We start from the raw sequence: 20,580 nt of genomic DNA, 5'->3' as shown, positions 1-20,580 counted from the left end.
ACACTACATCAGCTACATAATATAGCAACAAACCATATAACGTTATCTACATATTGAACTGTTGCCTAAGAACATTTTGTAAACTTAAGAAACATTAAAATTTATAAATTACGTGTGCTATAGGCCGATATAATTATCTATTTAAATTTTTTGAAAATTTTATTTTTATCTTTTTGATGTATTTTAATTGTTCTTTTTTGGATACCTTACGGTCTAAAATGGGTGATGAAAAATTGTAAAAAAATGGTTTCATCTGAGTCTAGAAATATGAAATATTACTTTGGGTTTAGATTTGTTTTTTGGTTGCGGGAAAAAAAGGGGAAAAATATTAAAGAATAACATTTAAAATAAACAAGTGTAAAATAATAAATAATATATTAAAGACTCACCGCAGAAGATTCGCTTCAAATAGATAAATAAAACGCAGGAAAAACTATCAAAACTACAAAACTTAACTTTGTATTGATGCAATATAAATTCCTAAAAAAAACATTCTACACGTCTTCACACGATGTCTCTGACACTCAAAACTAAACTAAAGAATCTAAGAATGATAAATGATAAAAGACAAAGTAAAAAAATAATATAAAACTATCTTTCTTTGTTTAGTACAAATGAATTTGACGCGAGTGTGAGAAAGAATGAACCATATAAACATACTGATATGAAATTATCTGTGATTTAAGGGGCAAGCAAATGTCAAATCGTGTGTTCGATTTTGGTCGAAGCGATTGATAAGAAAAACAAGATTTGGAGAATATATACAGAGTGTCTCCAAAATAATCTCACCAAAATTATACCGAATTTTTGGGTCATAAATATTTTTGTCGTAGGTATATACAGGGTGGCGCACCTCATTCGCCTCGGTTGATTATACGAAAACGGAAAGATGTAGAAACAAAATATTTTATGGATATATGTGGGTAGGTAATGTGCACAATTTAAAATTATTTTGAAATGTACAGGGTGTTTCAGAACTAAGATCCATACCAAAGTTATATTTTTTCTTATGGAACACCCGGTATTTTATTTCATTTTTGGATTCTTGGGCCCAAAAAAGGTATTTATTATAAGGGTTAAATATGTTTACAATCTTTGGTTTTTGAGATATTTAAAAATATTTAAATTTGCATACTACAATAGAATAGATTATTAACATCCTGTAGGTACATTACTTTTCAGAATTAATTCTTGTGCTGAGATTAAAGGTAGAGAAATAAACTTTACAGAAAAATGTTATTCCTTCCTTAAATGTATACAGGGGTATCAAAAATTGCTGGTCTATTTTAAATATTTATTTTACATGAAAACTTCGTTATTTCAAATGCAACATCCTGTATTTTTTTAAATAAGTCGAAGCAGATTTAAATTCTCTTTCAAACTATATTAGGGTTTCCTATACCTATCTGGCTCAAATTTTGAATAAAAAGCGATTTTGAATAAAATTGTAATCGAGATGGCTAGTGTTGTCGTGGCAAGTTTCTAGTGACAGTTAGTAGCTATTTTCATCGAAATTAGTTTATGGACTTATTTAAATTTATACTAGTTTACTTTTATTTAATTTACCTACAATCGTTTAATAAATAATATTTATTAAATATGTGTTTATTATTCTATCAAGAAAAACGAAGAAGTAGTTCTTTGAATTATTTTACGATGACTTGTAGATATATGAATTTTCTATAAAAGAGCCAATTACAGCAAATTCATTTTCTTCACTTCCAACGACAAGTTTCTGCCTAATAGGTTTTTTATAAACTACACTACCAGCTCTGCGAAATAGGACAAGCAGTTTTTCAAAGAAACGCTTATAAGGAAGATTCCTATTTGGATATCTTTGGGCATAAGCCTTCGAAACCAAGAAGCAATTTTTCTTACAAAATAGTATCACTAGTAACATATCTATGCGTTCCGCCAGCAGACACTGCTTTATTTTTCTTGATAAAATACTGAATATTTACTTATTCAACTACTGTAGGTAAATTTAAGTAAACTGTTATAAATTATAAATAATAATTAAACTAATGTCGACTTTGAAAATAGTTACTAACTGTCACTAGAAAATTGCCATGGCGACACCAACCATATTGAATGCAATTTTATTTAAAAATCGCTTTTTATTCAAAATCTGAGCTAGATAGGTATAGGAAACCCTAATATAGTTTGAAAGAGCATTTGAATCTGCTTCGATTTATTTAAAAAAATACAGGGTGTTGCATTTGAAATAACGAAGTTTATATATAAAATATATCCTTAAAATAGATCAGCAACTTTTGATAGCCCTGTATAAATTTAAGAAACCAATACCATTTTTTAATAAAGTTTATTTCTCTACCTTTAAACTCAGCATAAGAATTAATTCTGAAAAGCAATGTACAGGGTGTTAATAGTCTTAATTATATTGTAGCATGCAAATTTTCATATCTTTAAATATTTCAAAAACTAAAGATTTTAAACACATTTAACCCTTATAATAAATACCTTTTTTGGGGCCCATGAATCCAAAAATGAAATAAAATACCGGGTGTTCCATAAGAAAAAATATAACTTTGGTATGGATCTTAGTTCTGAAACACCCTGTATATTTCAAAATAATTTTAAATTGTGCGCATTGCCTTCCCACATATACCCAAAAAATATTTTGTTTCTACATCTTCCCGTTTTCGTATAATCAATCGAGGCGAATGAGGTGCGTCACCCTGTATATATGTATATAAACGACTATAGAAATTTTTGTTTAAACAAAATTTTATATCAACATATAGAGTCAAAAATAGTTCGTTTTAAGCACACTAGGTTTTGAAATTTTAAAACGAAAAAAAATTAAAGAAAGTACAAATTTTCGTAAAACAAAAATTAACCTGAAACCGTTTTTCGATTCAGAATATAAAAAGAATTGGAATTAGTTTTTGACCACTCTATATACTCTTCGAAAGACATCCTTATTTGTCAAGCACTCCAATTAGTAACATTAGTGTCGCATTAAGATATTAATCTGTTCCAAAATACTTGAAATGTTTAAAAATAAGCATAATCAGACTACTGAAGGACCCATAAAATTAAAAAAAAAAATATGATCGAAATAACTGAATGTTAACTTCGCAAATAATATTTTGAATTTTTTATACACGATTTTGCCCGGTTTTTGTTTAACTATTTATCTATAAAGAATTAAATAATTTGACCCTGTAAAAATATATGTACAAAATGAATTTTCTGATTATATACATATTATGTAAATTAATAAATATTTTGAAAATTCGAAATATGTATCTATAATTTGGCAATGTTGCAAATTTATTAAAACTCTATGTCAGTTCATTCAAGACAGTATATAAAAGTTAAGGTGCGTTTATATGCATACGTAATACGTTGTCCTTCGTTCCGTCACTCTAACCATATTTAAGTATGAGCTGTCATTTTTGAAATAAACCAATGAAATTGCATAAAATCAACGACGGACGACGCATTACGGATGCATGTAAACCCGCACTTATTCTATTATTAAATAAAAAATGCATCAAGTACATTATACATATGACGCAAAGAAACCATAATAAAAATGTCAAAAAAGAATTTAAATATTATAATATGTACCAATTTAAAATTGTATTGAAGAAAGAATCTATTATACTATGATATAATATATTAATGTATATTTTTTTATCAACTGCTTACGTAATATCCAAAACTGTAAGAATTATTTTTCATTAATATTTTGTCCATCAATTAATTATTATCTATCAATTTATTTATTTGTAAGCAAAAAGAATGAGAAACCGTGATTGGGACTTTGGACGTTAAATCATAAAATAACATAGACGCGTTTTAAGTATCTTCTAGCCACATGAACCTACATTATTTGACGTCACTTGAGGGCATAAAAAACTATCGTGTTTTGTTTTGTTCTATTAGCTATTTTACGGCATCCATATGCATGGAAAAAATGTATTGGTTGTGTCTATGATTTTACACGTACCCAGAGCTTTACAAAAATTACCACTATTTTTTTAAAAACTAATAATTTTTATGTACATTTAGAATATATCAGCATTATTTGCAAACTTATACATATTAGCTTCGTGAAAAAAATATTTTTATCAGGCCTGTATTTAAAATAGCAAAATAAAAAATAATGTTATAGTTTAAAATTATTACAAAAAGATACTTACAAAATACCAGGCTCCAAAACTAGATTTACAGTCTCTAAAAGTTCAAATCTGTGACCTGAAATGAAGAAAACGAAACAATATCAGTACCCAGCCTTTTTACTGCCCTTTGATTCATGGTACGACATTCTTATCGTCTACTAGATAAATTAAAGAGCTATCTCAAGCACTTTTCGAATCTATTTCTTATTTACCTTAATTCTAAAACTAATAAATCACAGGTTCGAGTATATAAATACGAATATTTATGCTTCTAAATAAGGTAGTACCATGTGGCACTTTTAGACGTAGTTAAAATGGTACCTTAACGCGGAAAGGTAAAACAAAAACTACTAGAGCTAGTGTAAAAAAGCAAAATTGTCAAGTGGACAATATCAACGTAGTTCAATCAACTTGCTGATACATGCTAAAAATCCACATAGCGCTGGAAAAAATGCCTCACACTTTGGTTTCACATTCGATGCGGCGTTGTCAAGTATTCAATATTTTCCTGACAGTGTCTGAATTATATATTCCTCGATTTTTGTTTATATATTTATGATTTAATCACTGAATAGACTAAGAAAAAAGTACTAAATAAATATGTACTCCTTCAAAATGTAGCACTGTTGCAAGACTTTCAATAATACATAAGTTTGCCAACAAAGGACGACTAAATTAACTAATATTTTCTAACTCCTCTAAAGTTACTAATTTCTATGAGATTTTGTTATTAAAAAATATACCACGTTGCCAAAGATACGTTGCCAGTTGCCATATACAGGGTATTTGTATTCTTTCTAGAGAACTAAAAGATCTAGATCGATAGTTTATATCCAAATGAATTTTTGGGAGCATATGTAATATGTATGTACGTTAACTGAGAGCATTTTATAAAAATATATAGAGTTCTACAGTGTCCCCCAAAAAAGTTACCCATCGAAGTGGTTTTTTTTGTAATGGAACACCCTATAAATCGGTTTTCGGATTGTATGAAGTTTTGGGAAATTTAGGATTTTGACATATATCACATTTAGTGAAAATGACGAATAAATTTTAAATTTCGATAACAGCTACCTAAATCTTAATTTATCCTGTATAGCCAGATATGTAATTACAATAACCATTGTATGTTATACCAAATTAAAATTTGACCCGAAAAGTAATACAGAGTGACACAAAATTAATATTGAACATTGGCCACTTTTAAAAGCAAGTTACTCCTTTATTTTAAACGGAACACCCAGTATATTATTTCGGTATTCAATGGAGAATTCATATATCTTCAAAATACTATTAAGGTTGTCTACCCCTCAGACAAAGATTTTCCTAGATATTTTCATTTTCATAATTTTGCATCAGTAGATGTTTATTATTTGATAAAATCTAGGTGGCTGTGATATACTTTTTGTTAATTTATCAAAAATTAAAAAATATAGAGTAAAATACTCAACGGTAATAAAAACATACACTTTTAAAAAATATTTTAGTCACTACAGAATTAATACTAGATATCAAAAAAAAAATATATATATGACAAAAATTAGCTAGATGAAATCAAATGCTCAAAATGCTTCCCTTTACTGTTCACTGCATAAAATAATTCTCTTTTCAAAAAATATTTTTATGTTAAAAGGCATACTAAATGGAGTTCTACTTTGAAAAGCAGCGATAATAATTTCTCTGATGTTGTCGACAATCGACAATAGTTGGTCGAGTTTTGTAACCACCGCTTTGAACATATCCCCATAAAAAAACAGACTAGAAAAACCAGAAGCATTTAAGTACCGTATGATCGAATAAAAACGGCAACGATAGCTATGAAATGAAGATCGCTGTCATTTTATATGTAAAATTATATGGGAAATGTCATCGATCGTCATTTCCAAGCCAACTGGACGCTGTTTTTTTTCGATCATACGGTATTCTATTAATTGGTAAATGCACACTGCAGTCACTAACTAACAGAATCCTATCAATTCTCTCTGATGTAGCATAATTAAGTTTCCATTTTCAGCAAATTTCTTATTTTTTTTTATAACCGACACAAAATGATAACTAGTTGTTAAAGTTGAAGTAATTTGACAGCTATGTTGAAGTAGCGTCAGACATATCACAGCCACCTAGATTTTATCAAAGAATAAATAATATACCTACACTAAATCATAAAAATGAAAATATCTAGGAAAATCTTTGTATTTGATGTGTAGGCAACCCTAATAATACTTTGAAAAGACATGAATTCCCCATTGAATATCGGAATAATATACTGGGTAACCCATTTAAAATAATTGTACCTTATTTTTAAAGGTAACCACTGTTCAATATTAATATTGTCCCTGTAAACCAATCAAACTTTTATTTTTCTCCGATAATCCTAAAATCAATTAAAATATATATAGGATATATTCCGTTGCAAAAAGCACAACTTTGATGTGTAACTTTTTTTGGGACACCGGCACCGTATAGAACTCTCTATATTTTTAAATGCTCTAAATTAACCTACATATACTGACAAAATGTCCATACGAACTGCCGTTCTCTACTACACCCTGTCTAAAAAATTATAGCTTTTAAAATAAAAAATAAAAAAGATCTTTAAATGCTTGTAGTTTTCTAAAAATATTTAATTGTGGTTTGTGGTATATCTTATTTGCTATTAGTATTTTTATTTAAAAAAAAAAGATATATTTTCAAAATAAAAGTAACCAAAAAGTAGTAAACAAAAATTTAAGAGAATAATAATAACAATTGATGTATGTTAAATATAATTTTTTTTTCATATACAAGATGTTTATTTTTCTGCTTAAAATAAAAGAAAAAGTATGAAAACTGGTAAACTGGTTTTTCATCTCATTAGAAAAAAGATTTTTTTATTCCGTTTTTTGATATATCATGTGTGCTCAGTATTATAATAATATAGCTAAAGTAAAAGTAACCAATGACATCTAAATAAGTGTTATTTTATTTAGATGACCCCATTTCAAGTTTTACAATATAAATCAATATATTTGGTTACATCAAATTATGATACTGTATTTTAAATATTTTGTTATTTAGTATCGAAGATACAACCGATTGGAAAAACATCCTAAATTCTAAAGTTTAAAACGCGTTACTTAAGGTAAAGAAATAAGGATGTCCCAATATACAGGATGTCCCAATATTACGCGGACATAGAACTACCACGTATTTTTGAAATCATAGTAAGTTCATTGGACTCTATTTAACACTATATAAGAGTACTTCGTTTGTCTGTTAGAGGACATCAAACTTACAACAAATAAACACATTTTTAAGATATTTTAAGATTGCAATCAATCGACTGACTCGTGAAGGATCTGGCCGCTAAGGGTGCCCTAAGATTAAGGGAATCCAATCTGTGGAACCAGACCAACCACGGTCACTCGAGAATATTGCCAGTGATATGGAAAATCATGGTGAACACGAGTCCACATCTGCTAGACCAGAAAACGGACTATATGCTCACCAAACATGATTTTGGAGAAAAGATAAGGATTCGCATCCCAACAAGAGAGGAATGAGAAAGCAACCGAGTAATGAACACTCAAGAGATAGCTGTCTATACAGATGCTTCCGCAAATTCAGGGCGCACAGGTATAGGCATCTTCTCAGAGAAACTAGACATCCGACGATCTTTGAGGCTATCGGATGGCTGTAATGTTCTACAAGCAGAGGTTTACGCCATAAAGGAAGCGACTAGTTGTATACGAGAGAAAATTGCTGATAGACCAATAGGGGATATAGTGATATACTCTGACAGCTTGGCCGCTTTAAGAAGCATCATCATGCAATCAGTGAGATCGAAAACTGTGATGGAATGATGGAATGCCGAGAAGCACTGTCCTGGCTGCGTCGGGGCGGGGCTACTCTGTGCTGGGTGCCAGGCCACAGCAATGTGGTGGGCAATCAGGAAGCAGACAGACTCGCCAAAGACGGGGCCAGGGGAGAGGCCGTGGCAGATGACCCACCAGTTGTGACGATCAACACACTGAAGGAGGCTATAGGAACTGCCATCAAAGCCAAGCAGCAAGAGACGTGGCAACACCGTGAGGACTGCGCTACAGCTCGAAGACTCCAGTGGTAGATGGCAAAAACAACTACTAGAGCACAAAAAGGACCTAGTACGCATAATTGTAGGTGTCGTCACTGGAAACTGTCCCACGGGGGTAAACCTCGTAAGATGGAAAGTTTCCGACGACGACTACTGCAGAGAATGCGGAGAGGAAGAAGAACCCATAGAGCACCTGCTGTGCCACTGTCCGGCACTGGAATACCGACGCGCGACGCTTAAAAATTTTAGAGCAAGGTTTTTTGGAGGGACTAGAGGAAGCAGCAGAAGCCAACATCAGCGACATCGGGAACTTTGCAAAGAGCTGGAAGTGCTTTAACGCAAAGAAAGAATGAGAGGAAGGTTTGGTAAAACAATACAGGGGTATGGCAATGAGTGAGGGATCAAATATGATCCCAAACCCCAGCAACCTAACCTAACCTAAAAAACGCCACCGCGTATACTTTTCACAAATAATATTTGTTTAAGGTTCGGGTTTATTTTTGAGTGATGCCCCCTAACGGACAACTGAGCTCTGTGTATATTTTACAAAATATATATCTTACCTGCAGGTCTGCTTTGCAAAAAAAATCTCTCTCTAAATACTAAGGGGATCAAACCAATTCTGAACCGTCCTAGAACTGTGATGAACACCTGCGCAAAAGAAATTATGTAGCAATTTTTTATCTGCACATTCGCTGTAAAGTTCTAGGACGGTTCTGAATCGGTAATAAGAAAAACCCGTAAGTAAAGTAAGCTCTTGTGAAACACTGGAGCGTAAAACAGCTCCGATAGAGACTAGACACTTCTAGTACAATCTCAGCCAGAAGCACCCTGTATATTCAAAACCTTTTTAGAGACTAAGAAAATTACGTTTCATGTTTAAAATACATTATACCTGTTCCATTTTTTAGCCACATCAAACTATCTTGAAATATTTTAGAAAAATTCAAAATTTTATTATTGCCGAGTTTATCTAAAATGGCTCTGACAAAAAATGTTATTTTTACGCAAGTAAAGTATAAAAATTAATACGTTATTGTTATATATTGAAACAATTGTCTATAAAATAAAACGATTATATTTTTACAATTCAAACCTTAAAATAATATAAAATATTTCCTTTACCTTCCATTATTAACCTTTGCACTATGTTAACCATATCTTTAGCTTCTTTCTTGTAAAACTCGTTGTCTGTCTCTGCTTTCACTTGTAACACTGAATTCAATAGTTAAGAAAAAACACCAACAACTCTATTATGTCAGAGAAAAAAGTAAATAAAATTTAAAAAATAAACAAATGGTTTTACTCATATAAAAATTGTTATAAAAATAATGATTTTTAAAATTTCTAGTCAATTAAACAAAATAAGTAAATAGTATTACATAATTATTACTAATGTGTATATCATTTTATTATTTGAAACATAATGTAACAATATTATAAAACAAATCATAATATTATTTAAAAATGCTGTTTTAAACAAATTTAATATCCACTGAAAAAAAAATCAATAGGCGCCATCTGTTTTGCGCTAGTTGAAGTACTAGGATATTCAGCTGTCGCTCTCTAACTGTAGTACCGTTAAATCCTGCCAGGTGGCTCTGGCCTACTTCATAGGAAACAGTGGCGTAGTAACATTTTTTTTAAAAAGATTTAATTAAAAAAATCATTTTAATAACTTCTTTTATAGGCATATGAAAAAAGGATACATTCCAGAATGTCAGCAATGCTACTAGGAACTTCATCTTTGTGTAAAAACGCGGCAACTTCTTTCCGGACATCGTGAAATGAATTATAATAAGTAGGTAGTTCAAATTCCTTTCGCCAAGCCTCCGGATGGAGACACTGACGTATAGGAAGTTGTCCGTCAGTTATAATCCTGTAAAAATACACGAAATATCAAAATTTGAAGAAAAATATATAGAAAACTACGGTAGGCCTGTCTAAAAATATCGACATATCAAAAATCGATGTCGATTCGTCGAATATACATAAACGAACAAAAAACTCACCTAAATAAGGGGCTGTACGGATCAAGGTGTAACGACGAACAGTATGCGTCAAATTCTACCAATGCGTCTTCTAGTCTTCTACCGGCTGTTCTTATGACATCGTCTGTCAAAGTCGATTCTGTCAAAAGTTGTTCGCCTATGATGGCGTTTCCGTTGGGGTCCCCTACGCCGTTCTGATTAGGGACTCCGGTGGGCCTCACAGGGTACTGTTGGACTCCTACAACCTGTAAAAAAGCATATTTTATAGTACTACTAACATAATAATTAAGAGTATAATACTATTATAATATCCTATTATATGTATATGCATTCTTCTACAGTATGTCCCCGCCAGTCCCCGGATTGTCTTTACAAGAAGAAAAACTTTTTTATTATTGGCATTTTGAGAAAAATGCATTCTTCATAAAAATTATTGCTTGTTCTAAAATGGCTAATCCCGTTTATACTTTTCCAAATTTCCACACCGCTTTAGAAAAATTAAAAAATCATGAAAATATGGTTGAATTTTTCAAGTACTAAAAATCAAAAGGCATTTCCATTGTAATTTCATTTCAATTTCATTCTTGAGATTGTTATTGGTAGATTTTTTTTCATTTTTCATATTTTGAGTCATAATTTGTTCTGTTTTAAAATGTTAAAGAAACAAACTTTATTTAGTTCAATGCTACGAAAAGGGAAATAATTGTTATCGGAAAATGTGATACTTTAACAACAGCAAAACTTATGACGTTAATCAAAATTAATAAGAACTATACAGGGTGGTCTGAACTGTATTCCGGAAACTTCCGCAGCATATTCTGCAGATAAAAATAAGTAAAAAAGTTCGTATAGATGTATGTCCTAAAATCCTTAGTTTCAGAGATACAGGGTGTAGAAGTTTCATTTTTATTTCGATTTTTTCGAAATACTTTCTGAAATAACGTCAATATTTGGATGGAAATTGGTATCTGGAGGTTTTTTGACATGAAAAGATTGATTTTGATGTCAATATGACTCCTATTTGTAGAGGGCGCTACCTACATGTGTTCTAACTGTTTTGAAGAGTAATAACTTTTCATCCATACCTGTATAAAACTACAGGGTGAAAAAATGTATATTTCCGTGACTTTTTACGTAAAAAATGTCTCTTGGTAAAAATCGCTACGATCAACAGTTCTTAAGATATTTAGAAGAGAAATAGTCATTACATGTCATTATTGACAAAAAAATAAATACGTTGAGTAGATAATTATTTGACTGAAATAATAAATTTGGAAAATTTTTATTTTTTTAAATTAATCATAATTTTTCTACGAAAAAATGATGATAAAACAGTTTCTGTTGAACTTTTGGCACAAAAACATTTCAAATTTATGAGTTTAGTTTAATAACTGTTAGTCAACATGTTCAATTTATGTCAATGATGATAGGTCTTGATAATTTCGATTCCAAATATCTCGAGAACCATTCCTTGTAGCGATTTTTACCAAGAGATCTTTTTTACGTAAAAATTTTTGTAAATTTATATTTTTTTACTCACTAATTTTATACAAGTACGGACGAAAAGTTATTACTCTTCAAACCACTTAAGAATATGTAGGTGGCGCCCTCTACAAGTAGGAGTCATATTGACATCAAAATCAAATTTCTCATGTCAAAAAACTCGGAGACGCCAATTTTCATCCAAATATTGACATTACTTCATAAATTATTTGGAAAAAATCAAAATAAAAACGAAACTTCTACACCCTGTATTTCCGAAACTAAGCATTTTAGGACATACATTTATACGAACTTTTTTACTTATTTTTATCTGCAGAATATGCTGCCGAAGTTTCTTGAATACAATTCGGACCACCCTGTATATAAGGAAATAAATTTAGATTGGAATGTCCGTCAAAATTTTGGGTTGCGACCGTTGTACGCAATCTGGCGCTGCTATAGCGGTTGCTAAGAACAACCGCAAACAAAAACAGAAATAATTTTCTCTTGTCCATATCTCTTGTCAAAGTCAGAATCTTCAAAAATTATAAAATCTTTCAAAATCTAAGCCGCTCTCATTGAAAAAATTCCAAAAAGGGTTTAAAGCGTCCGTTTAAATCTTGTGAGTTTCATTTAAGTTTTATTTACTCAAATCCGTGATAATTGTGAAAAAGTGGCATTAAAAACTTAAAAAGCTGTGCTGTGAACTGTGAGCTGCAAAAACCATCGTGGATCGTGGCATAACGTCGGTTTCCAGTATTTCATACATGTCCTTATATAAAATAAAGCTTATTGTATGCAACACACTGTATTTTATTTATAAAATTAAAAAAAAATAATTATAAATTAATTGAATAAATAATATTTGGCTATATTCGAATGAAATCCAAGTGAATTAATTATTAATTTAATTCCGGAAAAGCCGAACTGCTCCGAAATTCTCAAAAGCTTTGGGTCGCGACCGTTGCAAGATAGCGCCAAATAGTGTTTACATTGTCCTTATGGGCACTTTCCAATCTAAACTCGTTTCATTTATCTATGCCATCTATCAAGAAATCCAAGTGATATTACCATAGAAACGCCTTTTCATTTTTAGGATTTATTTTTTCTTACTTACTAGGAAAAATTCAACCATATTTTCATGTTTTTTTTTATATTTTCTTTAAAGCTGTATGGAAATTTGGAAAAGTATAAAGGGGATTTAGAACAAGCAAAACTTTTTATAAAGAATGCATTTTCCTCTAAATGTCAATAATAAAAAAGGTTTTCCTCTTGTAAAGACAATCCGGCGGCATACTGTATGTTCGAGTTAGAGAGCTTTCAAACACGCCGACAAAATCGGTGTCTTACACAGTTTTAGAGATAATATTAAAAAATGTAAAAATATGGTTGAATTCTTCCTAAAAGTAAAGAAAAAATAAGTCCTAAAAATGAAAAGGCGTTTAAAAATGAAAACGGTTCTTATTAATTTTGATTAACGTCATCAGTTTTGCTGTTGTTAACGTATCAGTCACATTTTCCGATAACAATTATTGTACTTTTCGTAGCATTGAACTAAATAATTTTTTTGAATCAGGAAAGATTTCGACAGAAGACATCGATTTCAGAAGACATTTCGACAGAAGACAAATGACGGAGACAATTGTCAAAAATACAGACTACCTATAAAGAAATCATTTATGTAAAATTGTATGGGAAAAAATATATTCTTTCAATTACGTCACTATGTCCACTTACAGACAAATAACTAGGTGGTACCGAACTAGAAACAGTAATTACATGTTCAAACGAACTGTGGACCCCATTTCAATGAAATATGTAATTAGTAACATGGGACATCGTCGATAAATTACTCTTTTTTATAGACTTACATACACATGCATGTAAATAACTTTTAACGATATTAAAAAAACTTATTTATTTAATAATAATTATAATAATTTACATATGTACATCACATGGTTCAATGGTGGTCACCAAATAAGAATACTTAAGCATTTCTAATTGGAACTCTCAATAGTAGAAAGTAGTGGTATTTTTATCACAGATTCTCTTTTTCTAGGTTTACTGGTTCTTGATAGTTTATTTTTGCAGGCCGAACACCTATAATAAAATGTATAAGATATACTGGGTGGTCCACTTTTAAACAACAAAACTTTAACGGTCGATATAAAAAAATTGGCGCCGGGAGGCACGTATAGCCGCCCATACTAAAATATGTTAATAAATAAAAAGTTGGTAGGCAGGTCTTTTAGTTTCAAAATAAAGGAATTTTTCCATTTTTCTTATCTCAAAAACTGCGACATTGACTGGTTTTGATGTTATTACAAATTTTGTTGCAAATATTATTCCTAATCTTAAATTAAAGACCGCGTTTCGCTACCTACTGTAATTTTGGAGTTACGATTTTTTTAAATTTTTAACCTCTTCCCATACCCCCTCACCGTTGATTGAAAGAATTGGGAAGATACTCAACCTAATGGGCGAATTCGTGACAAGGCTGATTTGATTTCCCCTTACGTCTCCAGTGCTGTACGGTGGAGACACCAATCATTCTGCGGTCAGCCTCATAAAACACTTATTTTTTCTAATTCAGCCAGCAAAGGCATATCGAAGATGGTACGCATCTGAAAGCGACAGTGTTGCCATATTAAAATATGTAATATATGTAATACGTTTGACGAAAATATCTTTGGATAAAAAATCCGCGTTTATGTATTGAAAATGTATTCATGTTAAACATAGAATAAACAACAAAGATAAAAATTCTTTTATAGGTACTGAATATGTCGTATAATCGAAAAAAGTCGTTTAGTTGGCTTGGAAATGACGATTATTGCAAAATAAAACACTAAATCACCACAATACACCAAAACACTTTTACTTTTACACTGGACGCGCGTTTCGCTAACCATGTTAGCATCATCAGCAGATATAAAATGCAAAATAAAACACTAAATCACCACAATACACCAAAACACTTTTACTTTTACACTGGACGCGCGTTTCGCTAACCATGTTAGCATCATCAGCAGATGGTTATAAACTAAAGTACAATCTACAAGTTGAGCGTTTATATACTCGCTCAGTGGGCACCGTGTGGGCGTGACAAAATCTAGCCAACCGAGTCAGAGCCCATTGAGCGTAACAGTTAGATTTTCGCCACTAGAGTAGTAGGAACAAAGAACTTGAAGGAATTGGACCGTTGTCTCTGTTCATACTATCTTTACATTTATTAATTCTGATGCTTTCATATGCATCTAATTGCCTGTAATTTGAGACTTGTTTAATTAATTTTAAATTATTAAGATGTATACAATGTTCTTTATCAACAATATGTTCGGCAAGGCAAGATTTATCCGGTCTACCATATCTTATCTGAGCTAAATGTTCTTTAAATCTAGTTAATATTGATCTTCTAGTTTGCCCAACATATTTCTGATTACAATCTTTACAAGAAACCTCATAAATACCCGACCTTTCCAGTGGAGGTCGACTTTTCAAGTGGAGAAAGATACGTCTAAATTTTTTTCAATACCGTTTGATAGAGAGTTATCCCGTGGTCTAAAAGGAATTTTTAAGAATGTCAATTATAAACTTGTGTATAGTGCTAATAATAAATTACAACAATTATTAGGTAATCCAAAGGATAAAACACCTCCACTGGAAAGGTCGGGTATTTATGAGATTTCTTGTAAAGATTGTAATCAGAAATATGTTGGACAAACTAGAAGATCAATATTAACTAGATTTAAAGAACATTTAGCTCAGATAAGATATGGTAGACCGGATAAATCTTGCGTTGCCGAACATATTGTTGATAAAGAACATTGTATAGATCTTAATAATTTAAAATTAATTAAACAAGTCTCAAATTACAGGCAATTAGATGTATATAAAAGCATCAGAATTAATAAATGTAAAGATAGTATGAACAGAGACAACGGTCCAATTCCTTCAAGTTCTTTGTTCCTACTACTCTAGTGGCGAAAATCTAACTATTACGCTCAATGGGCTCTGACTCGGTTGGCTAGATTTAGCCACGCCCACACGGTGCCCACTGAGCGAGTATATAAACGCTCAACTTGTAGATTGTACTTTAGTTTATAATCATCTGCTGATGATGCTAACATGGTTAGCGAAACGCGCGTCCAGTGTAAAAGTAAAAATGTTTTGGTGTATTGTGGTGATTTAGTGTTTTATTTTGCTGTGTAACACCAAAGCTTCCAACCCTCAACTGTAATGACGATTATTGTTTGATCAACAAACAAAACAAACTTTGTTTGATCATATAATATTATATTCAATTCTTTAATGATAGAAAATCGGTATTATTAACGTACTGTACCCAAAATCCGTAAATCTACAAACCAATCAGATCAGCAGGTCTGGCAATACTGTCTCCGGCAACCACTCACTCAGTCGACTGAAAGCAGAACTACGGTACAATATTCTTTATCCGCTGCGCTGTAAACGACTATCAGCGCGCAGCGGCGCGGCGCAGAGCTAGACTAAATCTCGGAATTCTCGGACAGGCTGACGGTAACGCCAGCTACATCTCGGACAGGTTTTGTGCCACGAAATCACCCATAATGTTGCGCATCTTCTTATTTCTTCAATCAACGATACAACTTAAAAATTGTACTTAATATAATTTACTTACCCCCATAAAAAGGATAAGTTACAAATATCATTGTAATTATTGTTTTCGATATAAATATTATTTTTATTTTAATTTGTTGTTTTTCTCTCTTTAATTAAGTATTAAAAATAAAGTAAATTTTAATATAATTATTATTAAATTATTATGCGTAAAAATTATTTCTATAGATGTTTTAGATTTATAAAAACAATACTAAAATAATAATATATTATTATTTAAAAACAAATAACCTTATCATTATATATTTACGCTGATAAAAAAATATTTAAATAACGTAGTGAGATAAGGAGATAAATCTTGGTGCTCCATTGATTCGTCTTGGTTAAAATTAAGGCAAACATTTATTAAATAAAATTAGAAAAATATACACGTACCTATAGATTTCCACTAGTTTCCATTTCTCAAGACTAGAAACTCCACTCATACAGACTAAAGGATACTTAACAACTATTTTATAGATAATTCTTGGAGGAAACGTTTCTCCAAACAACTTAAAAATAATTTTACAAGAATTTCTTTCAAAACATTCCCAAAAACAGTCATTTGCGGACCTCAAAAATACTTTAGGGTCTTTATATCTCAATGTTTTCAAAGTATTTTTCACATTTTTGAATATTTTCTTGTTCCTATTCGATATCAGAAATCTTTTGATCACTTTTGACGCAATTTCTTTGTCAAGAGATTCTGTAACAGGCAGAGAATAACTATCACACAGATTATAGATTTTCTTTAGCAAGTTTTCACATTTGAAAAAAGGTTTAATATTCCCCGAACGTGTGAATTCTTCAAAAGGATTTAAAAAATCGTTGTGATTGTGGTTTAATATGTCAAAAACACGATGACAATTCATATTTTTGACAGATGTTATAGAATGTCATGATAAATGGAACAAGTTTAGATTGGAAGGCCCGTCAAAATTTTAGGTCGCGACCGTTGTACGCGATCTGGTGCTGCTGTATAGCGGTTGCTAAGAACAACCGCAAACAAAAACAGAAATAATCCTTATATAAAATAAAGTTTCTTGTATGCAACACACTGTATTTTATTTATAAAATTAAACGAAAATAATAATCAATTTGAATAAACAATATTTGGCGATATAATTCCGGAAAAAGCCGAACCGCTCCGAAATTTTCAAAAGTTTTGGGTCGCGACCGTTGCAAGTATAGCGCCAAATAGTATTTACATTGTCCTTATGGGCACTTTCCAATATAAACTTGTTTCATTTATCTATGGTCCCACTCTGGTCCATATCTCTTGTCAAAGTTAGAATCAAGTATCTTCAAAAATTATAGAATCTTTCAAAGTCTAAACCGCTCTCATTGAAAAAATTCCGAAAAGTGTTTAAAGCGTCTATTTGCAAAGTAATTATTACTATCTTGCAAGTTTAATTTAAGTTTTATTTACTCGAACCCATGATAATTATGAAAAAGGGGCATTAAAAACTTAAAAAGCTGTTCTGTGAACGGTGAACTGAAAAAACCATCGTGGATCGTGGCATAACGTCGGTTTCCAATGTTTCATAGGTATTTCACATACATGTCCTTATATAAAATAAAGTTTCTTGTATGCAACACAATGTATATTATTTATAAAATTAAAAGAAAATAATAATAAATTTGAATAAATAATATTTGGCGATATAATTCAGGAAAAAGCCGAACCGCTCCGAAATTTTCAAAAGCTTTGGGTCGCGACCGTTGCAAGAATAGCGCCAAATAGTGTTTACAGTGTCCTATGGGCACTTTCCAATCTAAACTTGTCTCATTTATCTATGTATGTAGAACTGTAGAATGTTTCATTGAATTATAATCAGAGAGAGTTCAAGAAGAAACCACAGAAACATATGTTTTCAAATATAAGGATGGAAATCTGAAGTACCGCTGAACCGAAAACCTCGCATGCTTTTTACAAACCTAATTAAAAATGCCTATAAATTCAACACCCAGTGTTAAAATACCTAATTGTGTCCAAGATGTCACACGTCTTCAGATGAGCGTAAAACAAGCCATCTGAAGACATGGAGTACCACTGTCCCGAAAACCTGGCATACTTATTTTTTAGCGACTTTTTACAACAAAACCAAATAAAAATAAATATCTATAAATCAAACACCCCCTGCTAAAATACCAAAGGATGTCCAAAAAGTCATCCATGTCTTGATATGAGGTGGATCATGTTATCTGGAGTACCACTGAATAAATAATAATATTAGCTACTATATAATAATTTTTAGGGACTTTTCACAACAAAGCCAAATAAAAAAAACGCGCTGTAAAAATGCCGAATAAAAAATATCTATAAATCAACAGAACACTGTTAAAATACCAAAGGGTATCCAAGAAGCTATCAATGTTTTCAAATGAAGATGGAACATGCCATCTGGAGTAGGGGATAGTGGGACAAAATGACGAAAGAGTATGGTCAAAGTTTACTGAATCAAATGGTAAAGAATCTCTGTTATTTCATGGATAACTTTGAATAACTAATTTAGTACCGCTGGCGCTAGTGCAAACCTTTCGTACCCTAATATGTTTGTAATGCCGGGTCCAGACCAAGAAGACAAAACAACGACAAGACACAAACATTCATGTTTTACGAGAATATTGCAATAAATCCAATACATTTCTGCGACATTTTTGTCTCATTTTTGTTTTGTTTCAAAATTCGGAGACTTTTCAATGTCTCGTCTCGAGTCGGTAAAGATCAAAGTGTCTATGTTTTGTTCGTATATTTTACAAGTTGTCGGCGCAATGTGGATGGCGTGTGCTGCCAACAGTAGGAGACCAATGAAATCACACATGGTTAGTAAAACTCATTTGCAACAACTAAACCTTTGACTTTGTTGCACTTTTGTCCTTGCGGTGTGGACAATTTGTCTCAAGTTTGTCTTGCCAGAATTCCAAATTTTTTGTCGCAAGTTTGTCTTGTTTTTGTCTCAAAATCGTGTTTACTTTTTGTCGCCTTGGTCTGGACCCGGCATAATATCTGAATCCAGGTGGCATAAAACTTCGCTTATTTTGAAACGGCGGCGATTCGTTTGCTTCGATAAGTGCCGTTGTAATATTTTGTTGAAAAAATAAGAATTGTTATAAGAAATGACGGTAAGTTTGTCCAATTGAATATTATAAGCTCTTTATACATAATATAATATGTTAGAAGCATAAGATTTAAGATAAGCAATGAGGCATTAGTGATTTTACTGAACGAAAGTATAAATTCCTACTTTCGTGGCAAGTTGACGGAACCAAATTCGTCAAGAGTTCGTCAACATGCCATGTCCCAATGATTCGTCAGTTTGCCCCCAAACTTTATGTTACATTTATTAAATATTTCCAGATTCATATTTGATCTACCAGAACCGAATTTAAAAATATATGCAAAAAAGCAAAGAAACAACGAAACATTTCCTGAATCTGGCGAGCGTTTTAAATGAACCCTTACACACAAACAAGAAAAAGCCTTGGCGAGCTACATTATAGAGGTCAATGCAAAGAGATTTGGATAAATATCGGAACAATGTAGAAAGATTGATTTACTAGTTCAGTACTAAACAGCAATTTAATAAGACGCTGAAGACCGCAAATTGAGTCTCAGAACGCCTGAGTCGACGAAGAAACGGTAAAGACTAGAAAAAAAAAGTATCAAAAGTATACTAATCAAATAAAAGTTGTAAAGCGTCCAATTTTACTTAAAAATGGTCTCTATACTTTTTTGCTGAAATCAAAATTAACCGAGATAGGGTGGCTAGAAGCTAGGAGACAGCTTTCATTGAAACATTTTTTTCAAAGTCCTTACCGTTTCTCCGAAATTTGAAAAAAAACACTTTATTTATATTTTTCACCCTTTCTCGGGATGAATTTAAAAAGATCTTAATTGAAATTTATAATTTTCCAAGCAAATTGAATAAAAATGTATATGAATTTATCAGCAACTTATAATTTTTTTAAATTTCTATTAGCATCCCCTAGCTTCTAGCCACCTTATCTCGGTTATTTTTGATCTGAGCAAAAAAATTATAGAGATCATTTCTATACAAAATTTGATGCTCCACAACTTATTTCGACTTTTTTTTCTAGTTCTTACCGTTTCTCCGAAATTTCGAAAAAATAATTTTATTTATTTGTGTCACCCCTTCTCGAGGGTGAATTTAAAATAATCTTTCACAACTCGTTTTTAGATCTTTCAAAGTAACTCATATCAAAAATTTACCAAAACTTC

General features: G+C 31.5%; 1 protein-coding gene across 3 annotated transcripts in view; it reads right to left on the bottom strand.

Annotated features, from left to right (window-relative positions):
• Positions 1 to 20,580, bottom strand: part of LOC115882432 (RNA-binding protein fusilli) — a 42,735-nt gene that overhangs the window by 10,210 nt on the left and 11,945 nt on the right. For all 3 annotated transcript variants that reach the window (XM_030900495.1, XM_030900507.1, XM_030900500.1), the window contains exons 2-5: positions 10,236 to 10,459; positions 9,933 to 10,102; positions 9,349 to 9,438; positions 4,173 to 4,227 (exon numbers count right to left, since the gene is read on the bottom strand). In XM_030900495.1, coding sequence (XP_030756355.1) covers positions 4,173 to 4,227; positions 9,349 to 9,438; positions 9,933 to 10,102; positions 10,236 to 10,459 — 539 coding nt within the window. The remainder of the gene's footprint in view (positions 1 to 4,172; positions 4,228 to 9,348; positions 9,439 to 9,932; positions 10,103 to 10,235; positions 10,460 to 20,580) is intronic.

The sequence above is a fragment of the Sitophilus oryzae genome, unplaced genomic scaffold (assembly GCF_002938485.1).
Source record: "Sitophilus oryzae breed Bouriz unplaced genomic scaffold, Soryzae_2.0 scaffold_1112_pilon_pilon, whole genome shotgun sequence".
NCBI lineage: Eukaryota > Metazoa > Arthropoda > Insecta > Coleoptera > Curculionidae > Sitophilus > Sitophilus oryzae.
Note: the sequence above shows the minus strand (reverse complement) of the source record. Positions and strands in the feature narration are given on the sequence as shown.